The sequence below is a fragment of the Bos mutus genome, chromosome 2 (assembly GCF_027580195.1).
Source record: "Bos mutus isolate GX-2022 chromosome 2, NWIPB_WYAK_1.1, whole genome shotgun sequence".
In the NCBI taxonomy this organism is placed as follows: domain Eukaryota; kingdom Metazoa; phylum Chordata; class Mammalia; order Artiodactyla; family Bovidae; genus Bos; species Bos mutus.
In genome coordinates this window covers 5,926,163-5,942,816 of record NC_091618.1, presented here as the reverse complement: position 1 = coordinate 5,942,816, position 16,654 = coordinate 5,926,163, and the positions used below count along the sequence as shown (strand labels likewise).

The 16,654-nt window shown below is 50.9% G+C and overlaps 1 protein-coding gene across 1 annotated transcript; it reads right to left on the bottom strand.

The window, feature by feature from the left end:
• Window positions 1-7,674: 7,674 nt before the first annotated feature.
• Window positions 7,675-14,706, bottom strand: C1QB (complement C1q B chain). The gene is made up of 3 exons (XM_005905180.3): window positions 14,527-14,706; window positions 9,764-9,955; window positions 7,675-8,542 (listed from the first exon to the last, which is right to left on the bottom strand). Exons 2-3 carry the CDS (start codon window positions 9,930-9,932, stop codon window positions 7,968-7,970), a joined length of 744 nt encoding a protein of 247 aa, XP_005905242.1. The 5' UTR covers window positions 9,933-9,955; window positions 14,527-14,706; the 3' UTR covers window positions 7,675-7,967.
• Window positions 14,707-16,654: the final 1,948 nt, after the last annotated feature.

The window sequence follows — 16,654 nt, the reverse complement described above, 5'->3', positions numbered from 1 at the left end:
GTTGAGAAATACAGTAGAGATTGTATAGCCCCCAAGCCTAAAGTAATCCCTATTGGGTTCTTTACAGAAAAGGTTTGGCAGCCTCTAGTGCATAGCAGCGGAGAAGGCGATGGCACCCCACTCCAGTACTCTTGCCTGGAGAATCCCAGGGACGGGGAAGTCTGGTGGGCTGTTGTCTATGGGGTTGCACAGAGTCGGACACGACTGAAGCGACTTAGCAGCAGCAGCAGCAGCAGCAGTGCATAGCAGTGATTCTCAGACTTCAGCTGCATCATAATCACCTGGAAGGCTTGTTTAAAAACACAGAATGCAGGGCCTATCCCCAGACTTCCTGATTCACTCAATCTGGGATGGGGACTGAGAATCTGTATTTCTAACAAGCTCCCAGCTGATGCTGATGCTGGAACCACGCTTTAAGGACCCTGGTTTAGAGGAACTTGGGTCTTCAAAGCTGACCCTCAGCCCCCCTCCAGAAGCTCACAGCCCGCCCAGGGAGTGGGATGCGCTTGGGGAGAAGAGAGGGAGAAGGCAGGAGCTTCAGGTCCCATCTCAGCCGCCCGCCAGCTCCTATTCCAAGCTGTCCTTCTCCTGGTGTCTGCTCCCCCCTGGTGGCAGCAAGCCTGGAGCTGGCCTGGCTTGTTCAGCCTTGACAGCCCATCCTTCCATTTGGAAACACATTTCAGAGATTTCAAAGTTTACATATCCTTTCCCCAGGGAGTCCGCTTCTAGGAATTTAATTCAAGAGAAGAATCACGGATGCATACCAGGATGCACGCTGCATCATTTGTCTGTAAGGGGGTAACACAGAAGAACAGGGAAGTCACTTGACATGCTCGCACAGCTGGTACAAATGTTCAGGCAGGATTTGATCTTAAGTCTGTCTGACTCAAGAGCCAGTGGCCTCAGCTGCCACCCCGCACAGCCCCGCCAGGGTCTCTTGCCAGCTCCGGGAGCAGTGACTCTGCAGCCAAACAGCCCTGTGTTGAATCCTGGTTGTGTTACTCACTAGTGTGTTATGTCAGGCAAGCCACGCCTCTGCTCCACGCCTCCAAGACCCCCTCTGTAAAATGGGGACATGATTGTAAAATTTACCAAGCATCAGGCACTCTGTGAGCTGTTATTATTATTGCTTATCAAGCCCTCACCTTCCTTCTTTACTTTTACCCTCCTTTCCCTTCCTTAAGTGGCTCAAAGCTTTTGGGTCCCTGGGAGGGACTGGGGTGGACATGGAGAAGCGAGGATAGGGCACCGAGGTGCCTACCAGGTGGCAGACCTGGTAGGGCCACCTACGCCATGCTGGGAACTGCCCTGGCCACCCTGCAGTCTGGGCAGGAGGGCACAGAGTGTTAACACATGGTTCCCTGGGTTCCATGGAACGCATGGTTCCCTGGATCCACGTCCAAAATCTTCTGTGTGGCATGGGCAAAAAACATCCCCTCTGTGAGCCTCAACATTCTTATCTATAGAATGGGAACAATTAAATTAGGAGAGTGGTTCTTTAAGTGTGGTCCTCAGGCAGTAGCAGCAGCAGCATGTGGGAACTCTCAGGAAACGCCAGTTCTAAGAAGCCCTCCCCGTGATTGTGATGCCTGCTGATGTCTGAGAACCATAGGATTAGAAGATTTGCTCCTTAGGCTTGTTGTAACTAGTGCAGGAGAGAATATTTGCTGGGGGTTTAGGTCAATAATCGTGAACTATTATTATTTCTGAAAAATATTTATTATTTGCCTGTGCCAGCTCTTAGTTGTGAAATGTAGGACCTAGTGTCCTGACCAGGGATTGAACCCGGGACCCCTGAATTGGGAATGTGGAATCTTAGCCATTGGACGCCCAGGGATGTCCCCTGAACCACTATTATAGGTCTGCTCCTTCTTGGCCTCAGCTGATTGGGCAAGGAGTGTCCTTGTTCCAAGCTAGGTCAATCAGATTATCCCCTCTCCTGGGAACTGGGGATTGGGGATGTTAGTCTCTGTATTACTTCCTCCAGGGGTACAGGCTGACTTGGCGGTCAAGGCTGTGGTTGGGGGCATGCATTTCTCTCCATTTGCCTTAACAGTTAAGAGGACCAGTCTGCAGAGAGAGGCTCAGATCCACGAGCTCTCAGAGGAAACCCCGGTCAGGCTCCCATGTCACCGAGACTGGGCTGTCCCACCTGCTCCTGGCTCCCGTAGGGGAATCTGGCCTCTCCTGATAAGCCCATCCTTTCCTACTTATTGTTTCTAGGAGGTTTCTTGGAAGCCTGGAAACTAAAAGGACTCTGGCATGTCGAGGGTTATGAGTCAGGGTCAAAGTGACTACATGAAGGTCAAGGCGCACAGGCCCAAGGAGATCACTTCCCTTCCTTCCCCTGCCCAACCGTTAGCCCATCCAGGAGATCTGAGTTTCAACCCCATCCCCCCTGAGAAGGGGCACAAGGGAAGAGGCAGGTCTGGACAGTGAGGGAATAGGCGAAGTCCCGAGACCCATCTAGGGTCACCTCTAGAATTCCCCATTATTCTTGGTTTTGGTTCTTGTTTGATGAAACCTCAGCTGTTTCCCTGGAGAGCTGAAGAAGTGAACCCTCCCCAGGGGGTGGGAGAGAGCAATAACGAAGGTGAAGGGATTGGATATATTCATGCTTATGTAAAGCAAGGTATGTTTGATTGCAGTGGGCATGGCTGAACACGCAGTGAGAGTCCCGGGTTTCTGGCGGGTCTGGAATCTGGGTAGGGAGGCCCAGAGGGGCACTGTTCAGAGTGCTGTTGTTGCACAGAGGCTGGTGGAGGAAATGCGGCAGGGTCAGGGTTTATGGGTTAGAAGTGAGAGGAGTGCGGGTCTTGCAGGAGAGGCAGCCGGCCTGAGGCAGCACCAGAGACAAGCTCCACTGTTACCTTGGCCATGGCTGACTTTGCGTGGATCCTTGTGGCCGGTTGGGGGGCCCCAAACGTGCGTGGCCAGCAGCCAGATCTGCCCCTGGGGTGAAGTGTGGCCACGGGCAGACAGACCCAATGGTAGAAGCTCGAGAACATGGAGCCTGGGGTCTGATGTGTTCAGGTGAGAGGCTGGGAGACTGCAGAGGGGAATTCCAACAGGACAGGGTATTGAGACCTTCTAGAACTAAAAACACCTAAAAAAGATGTCCTTTTCCCTTCTTCCCTCAACCCCATATGGCTCATGGATCCTTGTGGGAGGAGGCTGGGCTGCTACTGGTCACGGCTTTCATGTCCACCAGCTCAGCCTTCTCAGTGGAGGCAGAGAGCCCCCTGCACGGGAATCACCTGGGGTGTTTGAGGAAAGTGTGCATTCCTGGGCCTCCAGGTCATACGGAATCAGAAGCCCTAGGAGGGGGAGCCAGCACATTTCCAGGGAATTTCATCACCCATGGCAGTTAGAGACTCGGTGCCTTTGGTCGCTCAGGGTGGGACCCGCAATGTCCATTTTACAAAGACGGCGAGGCCCAGAGAGTTTTTCTGTCAATGTCCCCAGGTTGGAACCTAGCAGGAACCTAACCTGATGGAATGTGGATTGGCTTGAGAATCAGGCAGCTCTGCGTCCAAGTTCCTGCTCTTCTCTTTCCAAGCCTAGAGCCACAGTTGGGTCTAAAGCAGAATGGCAAATCCAGCCCAGAGATGGTGTGGCTTGCTAGCTAAGAATGGTTTTTACATTTCTAAATGGTTGAAAAAAAATCAGAAGAAAAATATTTTGTGACATGAATATTATGTAAAATTCGAATCCCAGTGTCCCTAATGACTGATTGGAACAGAGTCATGCTCACTTGTTTTTATCTTGTCTGTGGGCTGTTTTCATGCTACGGAGCAGAGTTGAGAAGTACAGTAGAGATTGTATAGCCCCCAAGCCTAAAGTAATCCCTATGGGGTTCTTTATAGAAAAGGAACGCAGAAGAATGAAGTCAAGAAACACCTGGAATAACAGGCAAATTTGGCCTTGGAGTACAGGATGAAGCAGGGCAAAGGCTAATAGAGTTTTGCCAAGAAAATGCACTGGTCATACCAAACACCCTTTTCCAACAACACAAGAGAAGACTCTACACCTGGACATCACCAGATGGTCAACACTGAAATCAGATTGATTGTATTCTTTGCAGCCAAAGATGGAGAAGCTCTATACAGTCAGCAAAAACAAGACCGGGAGCTGACTGTGGCTCAGATCATGAACTCCTTTTTGCCAAATTCAGACTTAAATTGAAGAAAGTAGGGAAAACCACTAGACCATTCAGGTATGACCTAAATCAAATCCCTTACAATTATACAGTGGAAGTGACAAATAGATTCAAGGGATTAGATCTGATAGACAGAGTGCCTGATGAACTATGGACAGAGGTTCATGACATTGTACGGGAGACAGGGATCAAGACCATCCCAAAGAAACAGAAATGCAAAAAAGCAAAATGGCTGTCTGAAGAGGCCTTACAAATAGCTGTGAAAAGAAGAGAAGTGAAAAGCAAAGGAGAAGAGGGAAGATATACCCATTTGAATGTAGAGTTCCAAAGAATAGCAAGGAGAGATAAGAAAGCCTTCCGCAGTGATCAGTGCAAAGAAATAGAGGAAAACAATAGAATGGGAAAGACTAGAGATCTCTTCAAGAAAATTAGAGATACCAAGGGAACATTTCATGTAAATATAGGCACAATAAAGGACAGAAATGGTATGGATCTAACAGAAGCAGAAGATATTAAGAAGAAATGGCAAGAATACACAGAAGAACTGTACAAAAAATCTTCACGACCCAGATAATCACAATGGTATGATTACTAACATAGAGCCAGACATCCTGGAATGTGAAGTCAAGTGGGCCTTAGGAAGCATCTCTACAAATGAAACTAGTGGAGGTGATGGAATTCCAGCTGAGCTATTTCAAAAGCTGAAAGATGATGCTGTGAAAGTGCTGCACTCAATATGCCAGCAAATTTGGAAAACTCAGCAGTGGCCACAGGACTGGAAAAGGTCAGTTTTCATTCCAATCCCAAAGAAAGGCAATGCCAAAGAATGCTCAAACTACCGCACAACTGCACTCATCTCACATGCTAGTAAAGTAATGCTCAAAATTCTCCATGCCAGGCTTCAACAGTATGGGTACTGTAAACTTCCAGGTGTTCAAGCTGGTTTTAGAAAAGGCAGAGGAACCAGAGATCAAATTGCCAACATCCATTGAATTATCAAAAAAGCAAGAGAGTTCCAGAAAATCATCTATTTCTGCTTTATTGACTATGCCAAAGCCTTTGACTGGGTGGATCACAATAAACTGTGGAAAATTCTGAAAGAGATGGGAATACCAGACCACCTGACCTGCCTCTTTAGAAATCTGTATGCAGGTCAGGAAGCAACAGTTAGAACTGGACATGGAACAACAGACTGGTTCCAAATAGGAAAAGGAGTCTGTCAAAGCTATATATTGTCACCCTGCTTATTTAGCTTATATGCAGAGTACATCATGAGAAATGCTGGGCTGGAAGAAGCACAATCTGGAATCAGGATTGCCGGGAGAAATATCAATAACCTCAGATATGCAGATGACACCACCCTTATGGCAGAAAGCGAAGAAGAACTGAACAGCCTGTTGATGAAAGTGAAAGAGGAGAGTGAAAAAGTTGGCTTGAAGCTCAACATTCAGAAAACTAAGATCATGGCATCCAGTTTCATCACTTCATGGGAAATAGATGGGGAAACAGTGGAAACAGTGACAGACTTTATTTTTTTGAGCTCCAAAATCACTGCAGATGGTGAGTGCAGCCATGAAATTAAAAGACACTCTTTGGAAGAAAAGCTCTGACCAACCCAGACAGCATATTAAAAAGCAGAGACATTACTTTGCCAACAAAGGTCCATCTACTCAAAGCTATGGTTTTTCCAGTAGTCATGTATGGATGTGAGAAAGGCATGTGTGAAAGAAAGCTGAGCACTGAAGAATTGATGCTTTTGAACTGTGGTGTTGGAGAAGACTCTTGAGAGTCCCTTGGACTGCAAGGAGATCCAACCAGTCCATCCTAAAGGAAATCAGTCCTAAATATTCACTGGAAGGACTGATGCTGAAGCTGAAACTCCAATACTTTGGCCACCTGATGTGAAGAACTGAGTCATTGGAAAAGACCCTGATGCTGGGAAAGATTGAAGGCAGGAGGAGAAGGGGATGACAGAGGATGAGATGGTTGGATGGCATCACCAACTCAATGGACATGAGTTTGAGCAAGCTCCGTGAGCTGGTGATAGACAGGGAGGCCTAGCATGCTGCAGTCCATGGGGTTGTAAAGAGTCAGACAGGACTGAGCGACTGAACTGAGCTGAACTGAACTGAACTGAAGTGCCTTAAATCCCTCCTACCTCTGGACAGGATTGGTTGAGAATCTCGGTGGGTGGGGCTTGTATGAGGGGCTGTAGAGAGCAGGTGCAGGGCTGGGAGGGGTTCAGCGATGAGCAGGGTAAGGGGCTCACAGCTTAGCCTGGGAGACGGGGTGAGCAGGAGTAAAGGCTAGATGAAGGCAGTGTGTGATCAGAACTGAACAACTGAGAACTGGGGTTAGAGAGGTCCGACGAGTAGGGGCTGTGAGAGCTGAAATGCTCCACTTTTAGGGAGAAGCTGTGACTTGAATGAGGTTTAAAAGGATGGTTAGATAGGTAGAGTGAAAGGGGAATGTAAGGTCATTGAGGCAGGAGAGCTTGCATCTTGCCTAGAGGACAGAAAGGGCCCAGCTGGTCTGGAGTGAAGATCTTCTTTGTCCAGGAGAGGTGAGATTGGGACTAGAAGGTCAATTCATAGACAGGGTTGAATGCCAGGCTCGTGGGCAGGCATTATGTCCAGTTGGCAGTGGGGAGCCATTGAATGTTACTGAGCAGAGGAGCCATTGAATTTTATGTGTTCTAACTGGATGGCTGAGCCTGAGTCAGGCTGGGAAGATATTGGGAAGGAGAGCATGTGAGGAGAATCAAAAGGGGAGGGATTGTGATTCCAAGGTCAGTTAAGACTACAGAAAGGCTCTTTGACTCTTTGGGTGGAGGTATGTAACGTTACATGCAGAAAACCCATTTAGGGGCCTAGATATCTTGTCTTGAAAGAGGTCTCAGGTCATCAGTGGACAGACCTGCCTCCCAGCTCCTCTGGGGTTGAGAGCAATTCCTTCACCCCTACAAATCCTCAGTTTTCTCCTCTGTGAATTGGGCATGATCTAGCCTGTCTTCAAGGATGAGTGTGGGGATTAACAAGAGAAGGAAGAAAGGATCTAGTCCAGCGTTTGGAGCACAGTAGGTGCTCAGCAGATGGTGTTCCCTCCCCATCTCCCATCGTGAGGCTGGCACAGAGCTGGACACAAAGCCTGGCCCTCCAGTCACCACCAATTAGACAGAGTTTCTGCTCTCAGAAAGGGAAGTTCGGGCTTCCCTGATAGCTCAGTTGGTAAAGAATCTGCCTGCAATGCTGGAGACCCTAGTTTGATCCCTGGGTCAGGAAGATCCGCTGGAGAAGGGATAGGCTACCCACTCCAGTAGCCTTGGGTTTCTGTTGTGGCTCAGCTGGTAAAGAATCTGCCTGCAATACGGGAGACCTGGGTTTGATCCCTGGGTTGGGAAGATCCCCTGGAGAAGGGAAAGGTTACCCACTCCAGTATTCTGGCCTGGAGAACTCCATGGACTGTATGGTCCATGGGGTCACAGAGTCTGACACGACTGAGCGACTTCCACTCACTCTGCTTTCAGAGGTCATTTATTATTCAATCATTTAGGGTCATTTCAGAGGTCATTTGTTGTTCCGTCATTCAACCAGCATTCAAGCAACATTTCCAAGCACCTACTATGTGCTACTTGTGGGGACACAGAGTTGAATTAGACCACTGTCCCTTGGCCTTGGAAACTTTATTAACTCATCCATTCAGCAACACCCGTGGAGCCCTACTGTGTGCTTTGGCCGGGATATGGGGGTTGGTGTTGGGGAGAAAGAGAGCTTGGCTGGTGGGAGCAGGGGTGAATTGGCCCCACAGGTCACGCTTCTGTGTCAGGGAAGAGCATGAACCCGGAGAAAATACTGTTGGCGCCTTCGATGCCCACCAGAGCATTCTTTTCGGTGGCCTGCAGGAAGACGGTCTCATCCTTCTCTAGCTTGAGCACGATGCTGCCTGTGGTGACCTGGAAGGTGTTCTGGACGTAGTCGCAGAAGGTGACCACCTTCTGGGGCTCCGCCCAGCCCCGCATGAGGTCCACGCACAGCTGCCCTCGGGAGCTGGCATGGTAGGTGAAGAAGTAGAGCCCGGGCACCTTGCACGTGAACTTGCTGCTCCGAGCCTGGTAGTTTTCGTTGGCGTTGGTGATCACGTGGTCGAAGCGGATGGGCTGGCCCTGTCTCTGGTGGTGGTTGATGGTGCGTGAGGCTGAGAAGGCGATTTTCTGCGTGGCCTTGTAGTCTCCCGATTCACCCTTGGGGCCGCGGACTCCGGGAGGCCCTGGGACACCCTTGGGCCCAATGGGGCCCTTGGGGCCGACTTTTCCAGGCATCCCAGGAAACCCTGGGTCCCCCTTCTCGCCATTCTCGTTGAGGTGGCTAACGAGCCCTGGAAGCCCTGGAAAAGCAGAGATGAGAGAAATGAGGGGGCCAGAGATGGCTGGGGACTGGAAGGAGCTGGGCTGGGATGCACGGAGCCTGACTGGGTAGCCTCAAACAGGCCCCTGCTTCCCTCTGGGCCTCTGCGTCCCGTCTGTGAACACGAGGACGGGCAGGCCTGCGAGCCTCCTTCCAGAAAGCCCAGCTTTCCACGTCTGGGATGTGCTTGGTGGTAATGGGGACCGAGGGCCATCGGGGTGGGGAGTGGTGTCTTGCTGAACCCAGAAGTGGGCATTTGAACCCTTCTCACCCCACCACTCCAAACCCCTCCTTGGTTTGGCACAAGATATAAAGCCTTCTCTTCCGGGAGGGTGGCAGTCTGGTTACTGTGAACTTGGGCTCAGGGGCCAGGCAGGTGAGTTTCTCACATCACCTTTGCCATTCTTAGTCGTGTCCCCTTGACTGACTCACGTTCCCCAAAGCTCAGCTTCCTCATCTGGAAAATGGGGATGATGATATTTTGTGGGCTCGTGAGGATTCAATGAAATTGTGCGATGAGAGCAGTTGGCTGTGGTTAAATGGACGTGTGAACTACATCTCACGGGGGGTTTGAGGGGCAGGCAGCTTCATTTAAACCCACTGACAACTCTGCAAAGGAGCACTGACCTCATTTTACAGGTGAGGAAAGAGCAGTTCAGAGGGCTGAAGCCGCCGACCCTGGAGGGACCCCAGGACTCTGTGGCCACAGTGGATTTAGTGGTAAGACAGCCAAGGTTTGGCCTCAGCCTCAACATTGACTGGGCTTCCCCAGTGGCTCAGACAGTAAAAAAGTCTGCCTGCAGTGCGGGAGACCAGGGTTCAGTCCCTGGGTGGGAAAGATCCCCTGGAGAAGGAAATGGTAACCCACTCCAGTATTCTTGCCTGGAAAATTCCATAGACAGAGGAGCCTGGCGGGCTACAGTCCATAGGATTGCAGAGTCAGGACACGACTGAGAGACTAACACTTCACTTTCAACATTTACTGGGCTCCCTCGGGCAAGTCAGTAGCCTTTCTGGACATCAGTTTTCCCACCTGTAAAGTGGGAATCAGAATCCCTTCCTTGCAAGGTTATTGTGAAGGGCTCAGCAAGCTGATGGCTTTGCAAGTGTTTTGCGCTCTTTTAAGGAGGGCCGCTGACTTGGGAGGTGGGTGACAGGGCCTTGGGGAGTGACCCTCGTGCGTTCCTAGCGTCCACAGTACCTTTCTCTCCCTTTGTCCCTGGAGTCCCAGGCTTGCCATCGGAGCCTGGTTTCCCGGGAATGCCCGGGATGCCAGGGATGGACGGCCTGATGCAGTTGCTCTGGGCCCAGGAGACACGGAGCAGATTCAGGAGCAGCAGCACCAACACGCTGCCCCGAGGGGTCTTCATCACGGCCCTGTCTCAGCTGTTCCCTGTCGGGGGACAAGACAATGTGATTGGTCATGGCCACAGCCTGTTCATTCATTCCTTCACTTGTTCCTGTGTTCCCTGAGTGTCTTATCCACCAGACCCTGGACCCCGTTCTGGGTGCTGGGGATACCGTGATGAACAAGACAGATATGGTCCCTGCCTTCATGGAGCTGATGGTCTGGGGGACTAGACACAGGTCACATGCAAGTCAATGGAACTGGTCATATGCTGTGGGGAGCGCTCTGGCTGAAATGAAATGAAAGGGGGCCCTGAGGGCTGGTTTTGTGAGGGGCGTTCTCCTGCCAGAAAAGTTTTCTAGACAAGGGAGGCATCTCTGAGAAGTGATGTTTAGGCGGAGACCCAAAGGATCAGACAGGGCTGGGGGGAAAAGACAGGAGGCAAAGGCCCAGAGGCCACACAGTGTCTGGAGTGTTGAGAACCGGCAGGGAGGTCAGGGTCTTGATTGCTGTGGTTTGAGATTTTGGTCCAAGGGTTCTCAGTCATTAGAGCTTCTGAATTTGGGCTGCCTGTGCTTCTTCCACAGTTATATCCTCAGAGCAGCCCTGCACAGAAGAACCAATGTTTCTACACTGAAGAGGAGACTGAGGTTCAGAGAGGTCAAGTCACTTGCTCAGGGTCACACAGGAAGGACTGCAGCCAGGACTTGAACCCAGGCCTATGTGGCACTGAAGCCAGTGGCCTTGCCAGCATAGCAGGCCACCTCTTCTGGTAGAATATTCTCAGGTCCCTCCAAAGGCTCTGGGCCCTGGTGAGAATCCTGGGGAATGAGACAGAAACCCTGGGGCATCTTGAGCTTGTCAGCATGGCCAATGCCCATGCATCACTTCTCAGGACAGAAGGGACCTTAAAACTCATCTAGTCCAACCCTTGGCTTCTTCCTTTTTAAAAATTGAGTTGATATTCTCATAACACAGATTTAACCTTTTAAAGTGAGCATTTCAGTGGTGTTTAGCACATTCACAGTATTGTATAACCTTCTCCTCTGTCTAGTTCCAAACTATTTCCATCAATTCAATAACCCTCAAATAACATTCTGTACTCACTAGTCAGTTACCTCCAAATCCCCCTCCCTGCTTTGGTCCCTGGCAACCCACTTCTCTGCTTTCTGACTCTATGGATTTACCTATTCCGGATATTTCATAGAAGTAGAATTGTATATACTGTGTAACCTTTTGTGTCTGACATTTCATTTAGCATAATGTTTCTGAGGTTCATCTGCATTGTAGCATGGATCAGTACCTCGTTCCTTCTTAATGGCTAAATAATATTCCATTGTATGGACATATTACATCTTGTTAATCCATTTATTATTGATGGGCATTTGGGAAGTTTCCACCTTTTGCTTATTGTGAATAGCACTGCTGTGAGCATTCACATACAAGGATTTGTCTGAATACTTATTTTTAATTCTTGAATATATACTTAGTGGGATTACTAGGTCTTATGGTAATCCTGGGTTTAACTTCTTGAGGAACCCTCAGCTCACTGTTAAGTCTCCTCAACAACATCTCTGCCCAGGCCTCTTCCCATCCAGCGTTTGTACCATCTCAGTGATGGGAAGCTCATTACCTTCCGAGGCAGCCCGTTCCACCTTTGCCCATATCCAATTTCTCCCCATCTTTCAAGGCTCCTGTCCAAGCCTTTCTCTTCCAGGAACCCTTCCCTCATTACCGCTCAGCCCACAAAAGCTGGGCAGTCTCCTGCACTTAGAGAGGCGAGCAGAGTGGTCCCAGCCCATCTCCCAGGATACCCATGGGGACCCAGGCAAGGCCATGGCTGGGAAAGAGTCACGGGGTTTGGGGGCTCTAGTTCAGACCCATAGCTGCTGTTGTCTGATCCTCACAGCACTCTGGAGAGGTGGGTTGTGATTATTTTCCCATCTTGCAGACGAGGACACTGAGATGCAAACATTAGGAAACAACCCTTCCTAAATTGCCCAGTGAGTTGGTTAATGGCAGGGCTGTGGTCAGGCTGTGGTCTCCTTTGCCCTGCAGTGCCTGTGCTAACACAGAATTTGGCACCTGGAGGCCTTCCTGAGACCATAATAACCTGCTGATTTGGGCTTGTGTGCTCAGAAAATCAGCCCCAGCCCCCTCGGTCTGGTCCTGATCAGTTCATGGTTCAGACTCCTGAGTGAGGCTGGAAGCTGTGCTGGGTACCAGGCAAAGAGGAATGCAAAGATGGATGTGACCAGGGCCATGAGTGACCAGCTTGGGCTCTGTCATGCTCCTGAGAGAGGCTGACATTCTATTTATCTTGCCCGAGGTTTTACAAACGACAGTTTGACAACCTTAATAACCAATGCATTGGGCACTTAGCAGGTGCCAGGCTCTATGCCAAATGCTTTACCGGTCGTTCTTTCATTTAATTTGCTCCTTACAGCAGCCCCCTGAGAAAGCACCCTGCTATTTCATGTCACAGATGAAGAAACTGGGCAGTGGAGAGACTGGGAACCTTGATCGAGGTCACACAGCCATACGCGGCTGGGATTCAAACCCACTTCTGCTAGGTCTAAACCCCATGGGGTGTTACATTAAGAGGCCTCTGCGTGCACGCTCAGTTGCTTCAGTCGTGTCCGACTCTTTGCGACCCTGTGGACCATAGCCCACCAGGCTCCTCTGTCCATGGGATTCTCCAGGCAGGAATACTGGAGTGGGCTGCCATACCCTCCTCCAGGGGATCCTCCCGACCCAGGGATGGAACCCTCATCTCCTGTGGCTCTTGCATTGTAGGCAGATTCTTTACTGCTCAGCCACTGGGGAAGCCCAGAGGCCTCTCTACCTGGGGGTTAAAACCCAGGCTTTGGAGCCAAACGGCCTGATACAAGGAGCTGCAGCACGGCCTATGCTTAGCGCAGTGCTGGAGGCGGGGCCAGTGCCCATTGATGGCTGTTATTATCATTACTATTATTGCTGCTGTTGTTGGGAGTGTCACCAAAGGTGAGAGGCCTGGAGGGTCACAAGGAGAGGAACACTGCTCCCAAGAGAGTTCAAACCAGGCTTCTGCTCCTTCTTAGCTACGGGCCTTAGGCAAGTGGCTTCTCTCTGGCCACAGTTTCTCCTTCTGTAAAATGGGGATAATCCTGACCTCTGCCTGATCTCTGCTGAGCTTTCTCATCAGACTGCGAGGAAATAAAAGAAGGCCGGTGTCAGAGAAATTGCTGGGTGGGCAGAGGGGGTCCTGGGTCCTGATTTCACCTCTGCCTCTGACATACCCTGAACCAGGCAGTGTCCTAAGCAGTGACTGATGGGGTTGGTGGGAGGACAGATGAGTTGGGCTCACAATAGCCTGGCGTATTGGAGATGCGTAATGAATATTAGCTATTTTTAAATTATCACCATCATCCGGGAATCCCCAAGTTTCAGGACACCGCAGAGGATGCTTGGAAAACTAAAGAAAGAATTTGGTCCCTTTGGGAGGCGGGGCTCAGGGACGGGGTCTCCCAGGTGAAGGCAGCGCAGGAGTGGGGGAGCTCTGGCTGGCTGCTAGGGTGGTGGGGTGGGGTAGGGGTTGACGATGAGACTCGGGTCTCTTGGGGAAGCTGGAGGTGGGGTGGGGGAGTGGGGCGATCTGGGTTCTGGCCTATTTCAGGGGCCACTGAATCTTAGACTTGGGCCAAGACTTAGCCCTCAGCAGATCTGACCACCCTCTGCCTTCAGCATCCATCACCACCATCAGCCTCACTCCTCACATCTTTCCTGGCATCATCCATCTTCCCCAGCTCCAACAGCCCCTTTCGCCCTGACTTGGAGTCAGGCCAGTTTGACCTTGAACTCCCCCTCCGCTGCTACCTTGCCGCATGACTTCAGGCAAGCACCTTAACCTCCCTGAGCCTTTGGCAAAGTTTATTTCCGCCTGACAGGGCTGCCAGAGGATTACATGAGACGGAGCCTAGAAGGAGCTCTGTCTCTAGCACGGTGCCTGACCGACCTCTAACCTGCACAAGCATAGCTGAGTTGTGTCAACGCTAACTAATAACTCATCACAACTCCACCTGCCATCATCCCACCTCGTCCTTGAAAGAGGCTAGCGGAGCTTTCTCACCAGACTGCAAGGAAATAGAAGGCAGGTGTCAGAGAAAGGCTGAGTGGGTGGAGGGGATTCTGGGTTCTGGTTTCACCTCTGCCTCTGACATACCCTGAGCCAGGCAGTGCGCTAAGCAGAGGCTGAGCTGGTCTCCTTTAGGGCTCACAGCACCCCTGAAAAGTTCTGTTTTCCCCCGAGAGGATCCAGGCTGAGAGAGTTATGTCACTTGGTCCAGATCGCCAGCTCCTGAGAGGCAGAAGCGGGGCTCAGCTCCAGCATCGGTGACCCTAGAGCCTTTACTCTGATGTCTCCCCATTACCCAGGGCCCCCGGTAGCAGCAGACTCTCGAGCTGACCCCCCAGAGGAATTGATTCCTGAGGTCTGGGATGGGGTGCAGGAACCCTCAGAGTCCAACCCTCCCAGTGGCTCAGAGACAGAGGATGTGGGGCCCTCTACTCAGGAAGCGCCACCCTCTGGCATACTGGTCCTGCCAGCCGGTCCCCCTATTGCTAAGCCCCGTCCTCACCTGGGAGCCTGTGTCCTCTGAGGCCGCTGGGCTGGGCAGAGTGGGACCGGGTGCCGGGAGCCTCCTGCTCTCTGTCCAAAGCGGAAGTTCCATGCCCCAGAGAAGAGAGGGGCCTGCCCCTGACGGCACCCTCCGCGGGCCCGGCAGGCCAGCCTCCTTCCCCGTTGACCCCACTCTCACGCTTTCTGCTGTCCTCAGGCACTTTCAGGTCCCATTTCTGCAATCGGGAGGGGTTTACTGTAAATAGGATGGGTGGGGGGCTAGTTTGGTTTCGCCAGCTCAGCAGCTGTTGTGGGGAGTAGGGTGTTCCAGGGGAATGTCCACAGTGGTGGCAGAGAGCGCCTGCCAAGGGCCCTGACCTCATGAACTTCTGCAGGAACTGCGGTGTTCCTCCACGAAGTGGAGATGTGGCCCGCCTGCTGCCCGAGGGCTGGGTTTGCAGTCAGAAACCCTGATTCAGATTCTGGCTCTGCCACTTAGCAGCTAAACATCTGTGCTTGTTTAGTTGCTCAGTCCTGTCTGACTCTTTGCAACCCTATGGACTGTAGCCCACCAGGCTCCTCTGTTCATGCGATTCTCCAGGCAAGAATACCGGAGTGGGTTGCCATTTCCTTCTCCAGGAGATCTTCCCGACCCAGGGACTGAACCTGCCTCTCCTGCATTGCAGGAGGATTTTAGTGGCTGTATTTACAGAATTAGGATTCCAAAGAAAACGAGTTTTTTGTTGTTATTGTTGTTCAGTTGCTAAGTCGTGTCTGACTCTTTGCAACCCCATGGACTGTAGCCCACCAGGATCCTCTGTCCATGGAATTTCCCAGGCAAGACCCAAGGATCCAACCTGCATCTCCTGAATTGGCAGGCAGGTTCTTTACTACTGAGCCCCGGGGAACCCTTGGGAGCCCCAGTTTCCTCTGCTGCGCGATGGGACCATAATTGCACTTGCTTTCCAGGTTGCACAGAGCACTGTGGAGCTCAGACGGGATAGTGGAGGAGAAGGAGGAGGGTTAACTGTGAAGCGCAGTGCACATGTTAATTGTCAGTATCAAACTGTGTCCTGGGCCCCCCCTTTCTGGGCTCATCTCTTCTGCTTTGCTTCTCTTTACAGCCCTGCTCTTCTTCTATTCTCAGAAAGTAATCTAATAATGAAAAGTGAATTTTAAATGTGGTCATCATTTATTTATATCCCTCCCTCTTCTTCCAGTGGACCTGATCCTGTTGCTTGTTGGTCCTGGCATCATAGGATTCCGGGAGAGCAGGACTTGGAGGTCACCCCACCCATTGCTGTTCATGTTATATATGAGGAAACTGAGGCCCAGGGGGGAGAAAGTTATCATTCAACAAATATTTATCATAAGCCTCTACGAACACTGGAGATGGAGTCACAAGCAAATCAGCCCTGGGTCTGACCCCCAGGGAATGTCTCTTCTACCGGGGGAGACTGGTATTGAACATCAGTTCAGTTCAGTCACTCGGTCATGTCCAATTCTTTGTGATCCCATGGACTGCAGCATGGCAGGCCTCCCTGTCCATCACCAACTCCTGGAGTTTATTCAAACTCATGTCCATTGAGTTGGTGATGCCATCGAACCATCTCATCCTCTGTCATCCCCTTCTGCTCCCACCTTCAACCTTTCCCAGCATCAGAGTCTTTTCAAATGAGTCAGCTCTTTGCATCAGGTGGCCAAAGTTTTGGAGTTTCAGCATCAGTCCTTCCAATGAATATTCAGGACTGATTTCCTTTAGGATGAACTGGTTGGATCTCCTTGCAGTCCAAGGGACTCTCCAACTTTTTGCAACTCCATGGACTAAAGAGTCCATGGAATTCTCCAGGCCAGAATACTGGAGTGGGTAGCCTTTCCCTTCTGCAGGGGATCTTCCCAACCCAGGGATCGAATCCAGTCTCCTGCATTGCAGAAGGATTCTTTACCAGCTGAGCCACAAGAGAAGCCTAAGAATACTGCAGTGGGTAGCCTATTGTTTCTCCAGTGAATCTTCCTGACCCAGGAATCGAACTGGGATCTCCTGCATTGCAGGTGGATTCTTTACCAACTGAGCTATCAGGGAAGCCCTGGTATTAAACATCAAGGGGTACAGGTTTCATTGTTCCTGTGAAGAATGTCACAAGAAG

Bases quoted from the DNA above. Each gene is read 5' to 3' on its own strand.
- C1QB (XM_005905180.3), bottom strand. From the start codon at position 9,932: ATGAAGACCCCTCGGGGCAGCGTGTTGGTGCTGCTGCTCCTGAATCTG. The intron at 8,543-9,763 runs GTACTGTGGACG...CTGCTTTTCCAG, and splicing joins AGGGACAAAGGGAGAGAAAG to GGCTTCCAGGGCTCGTTAGC.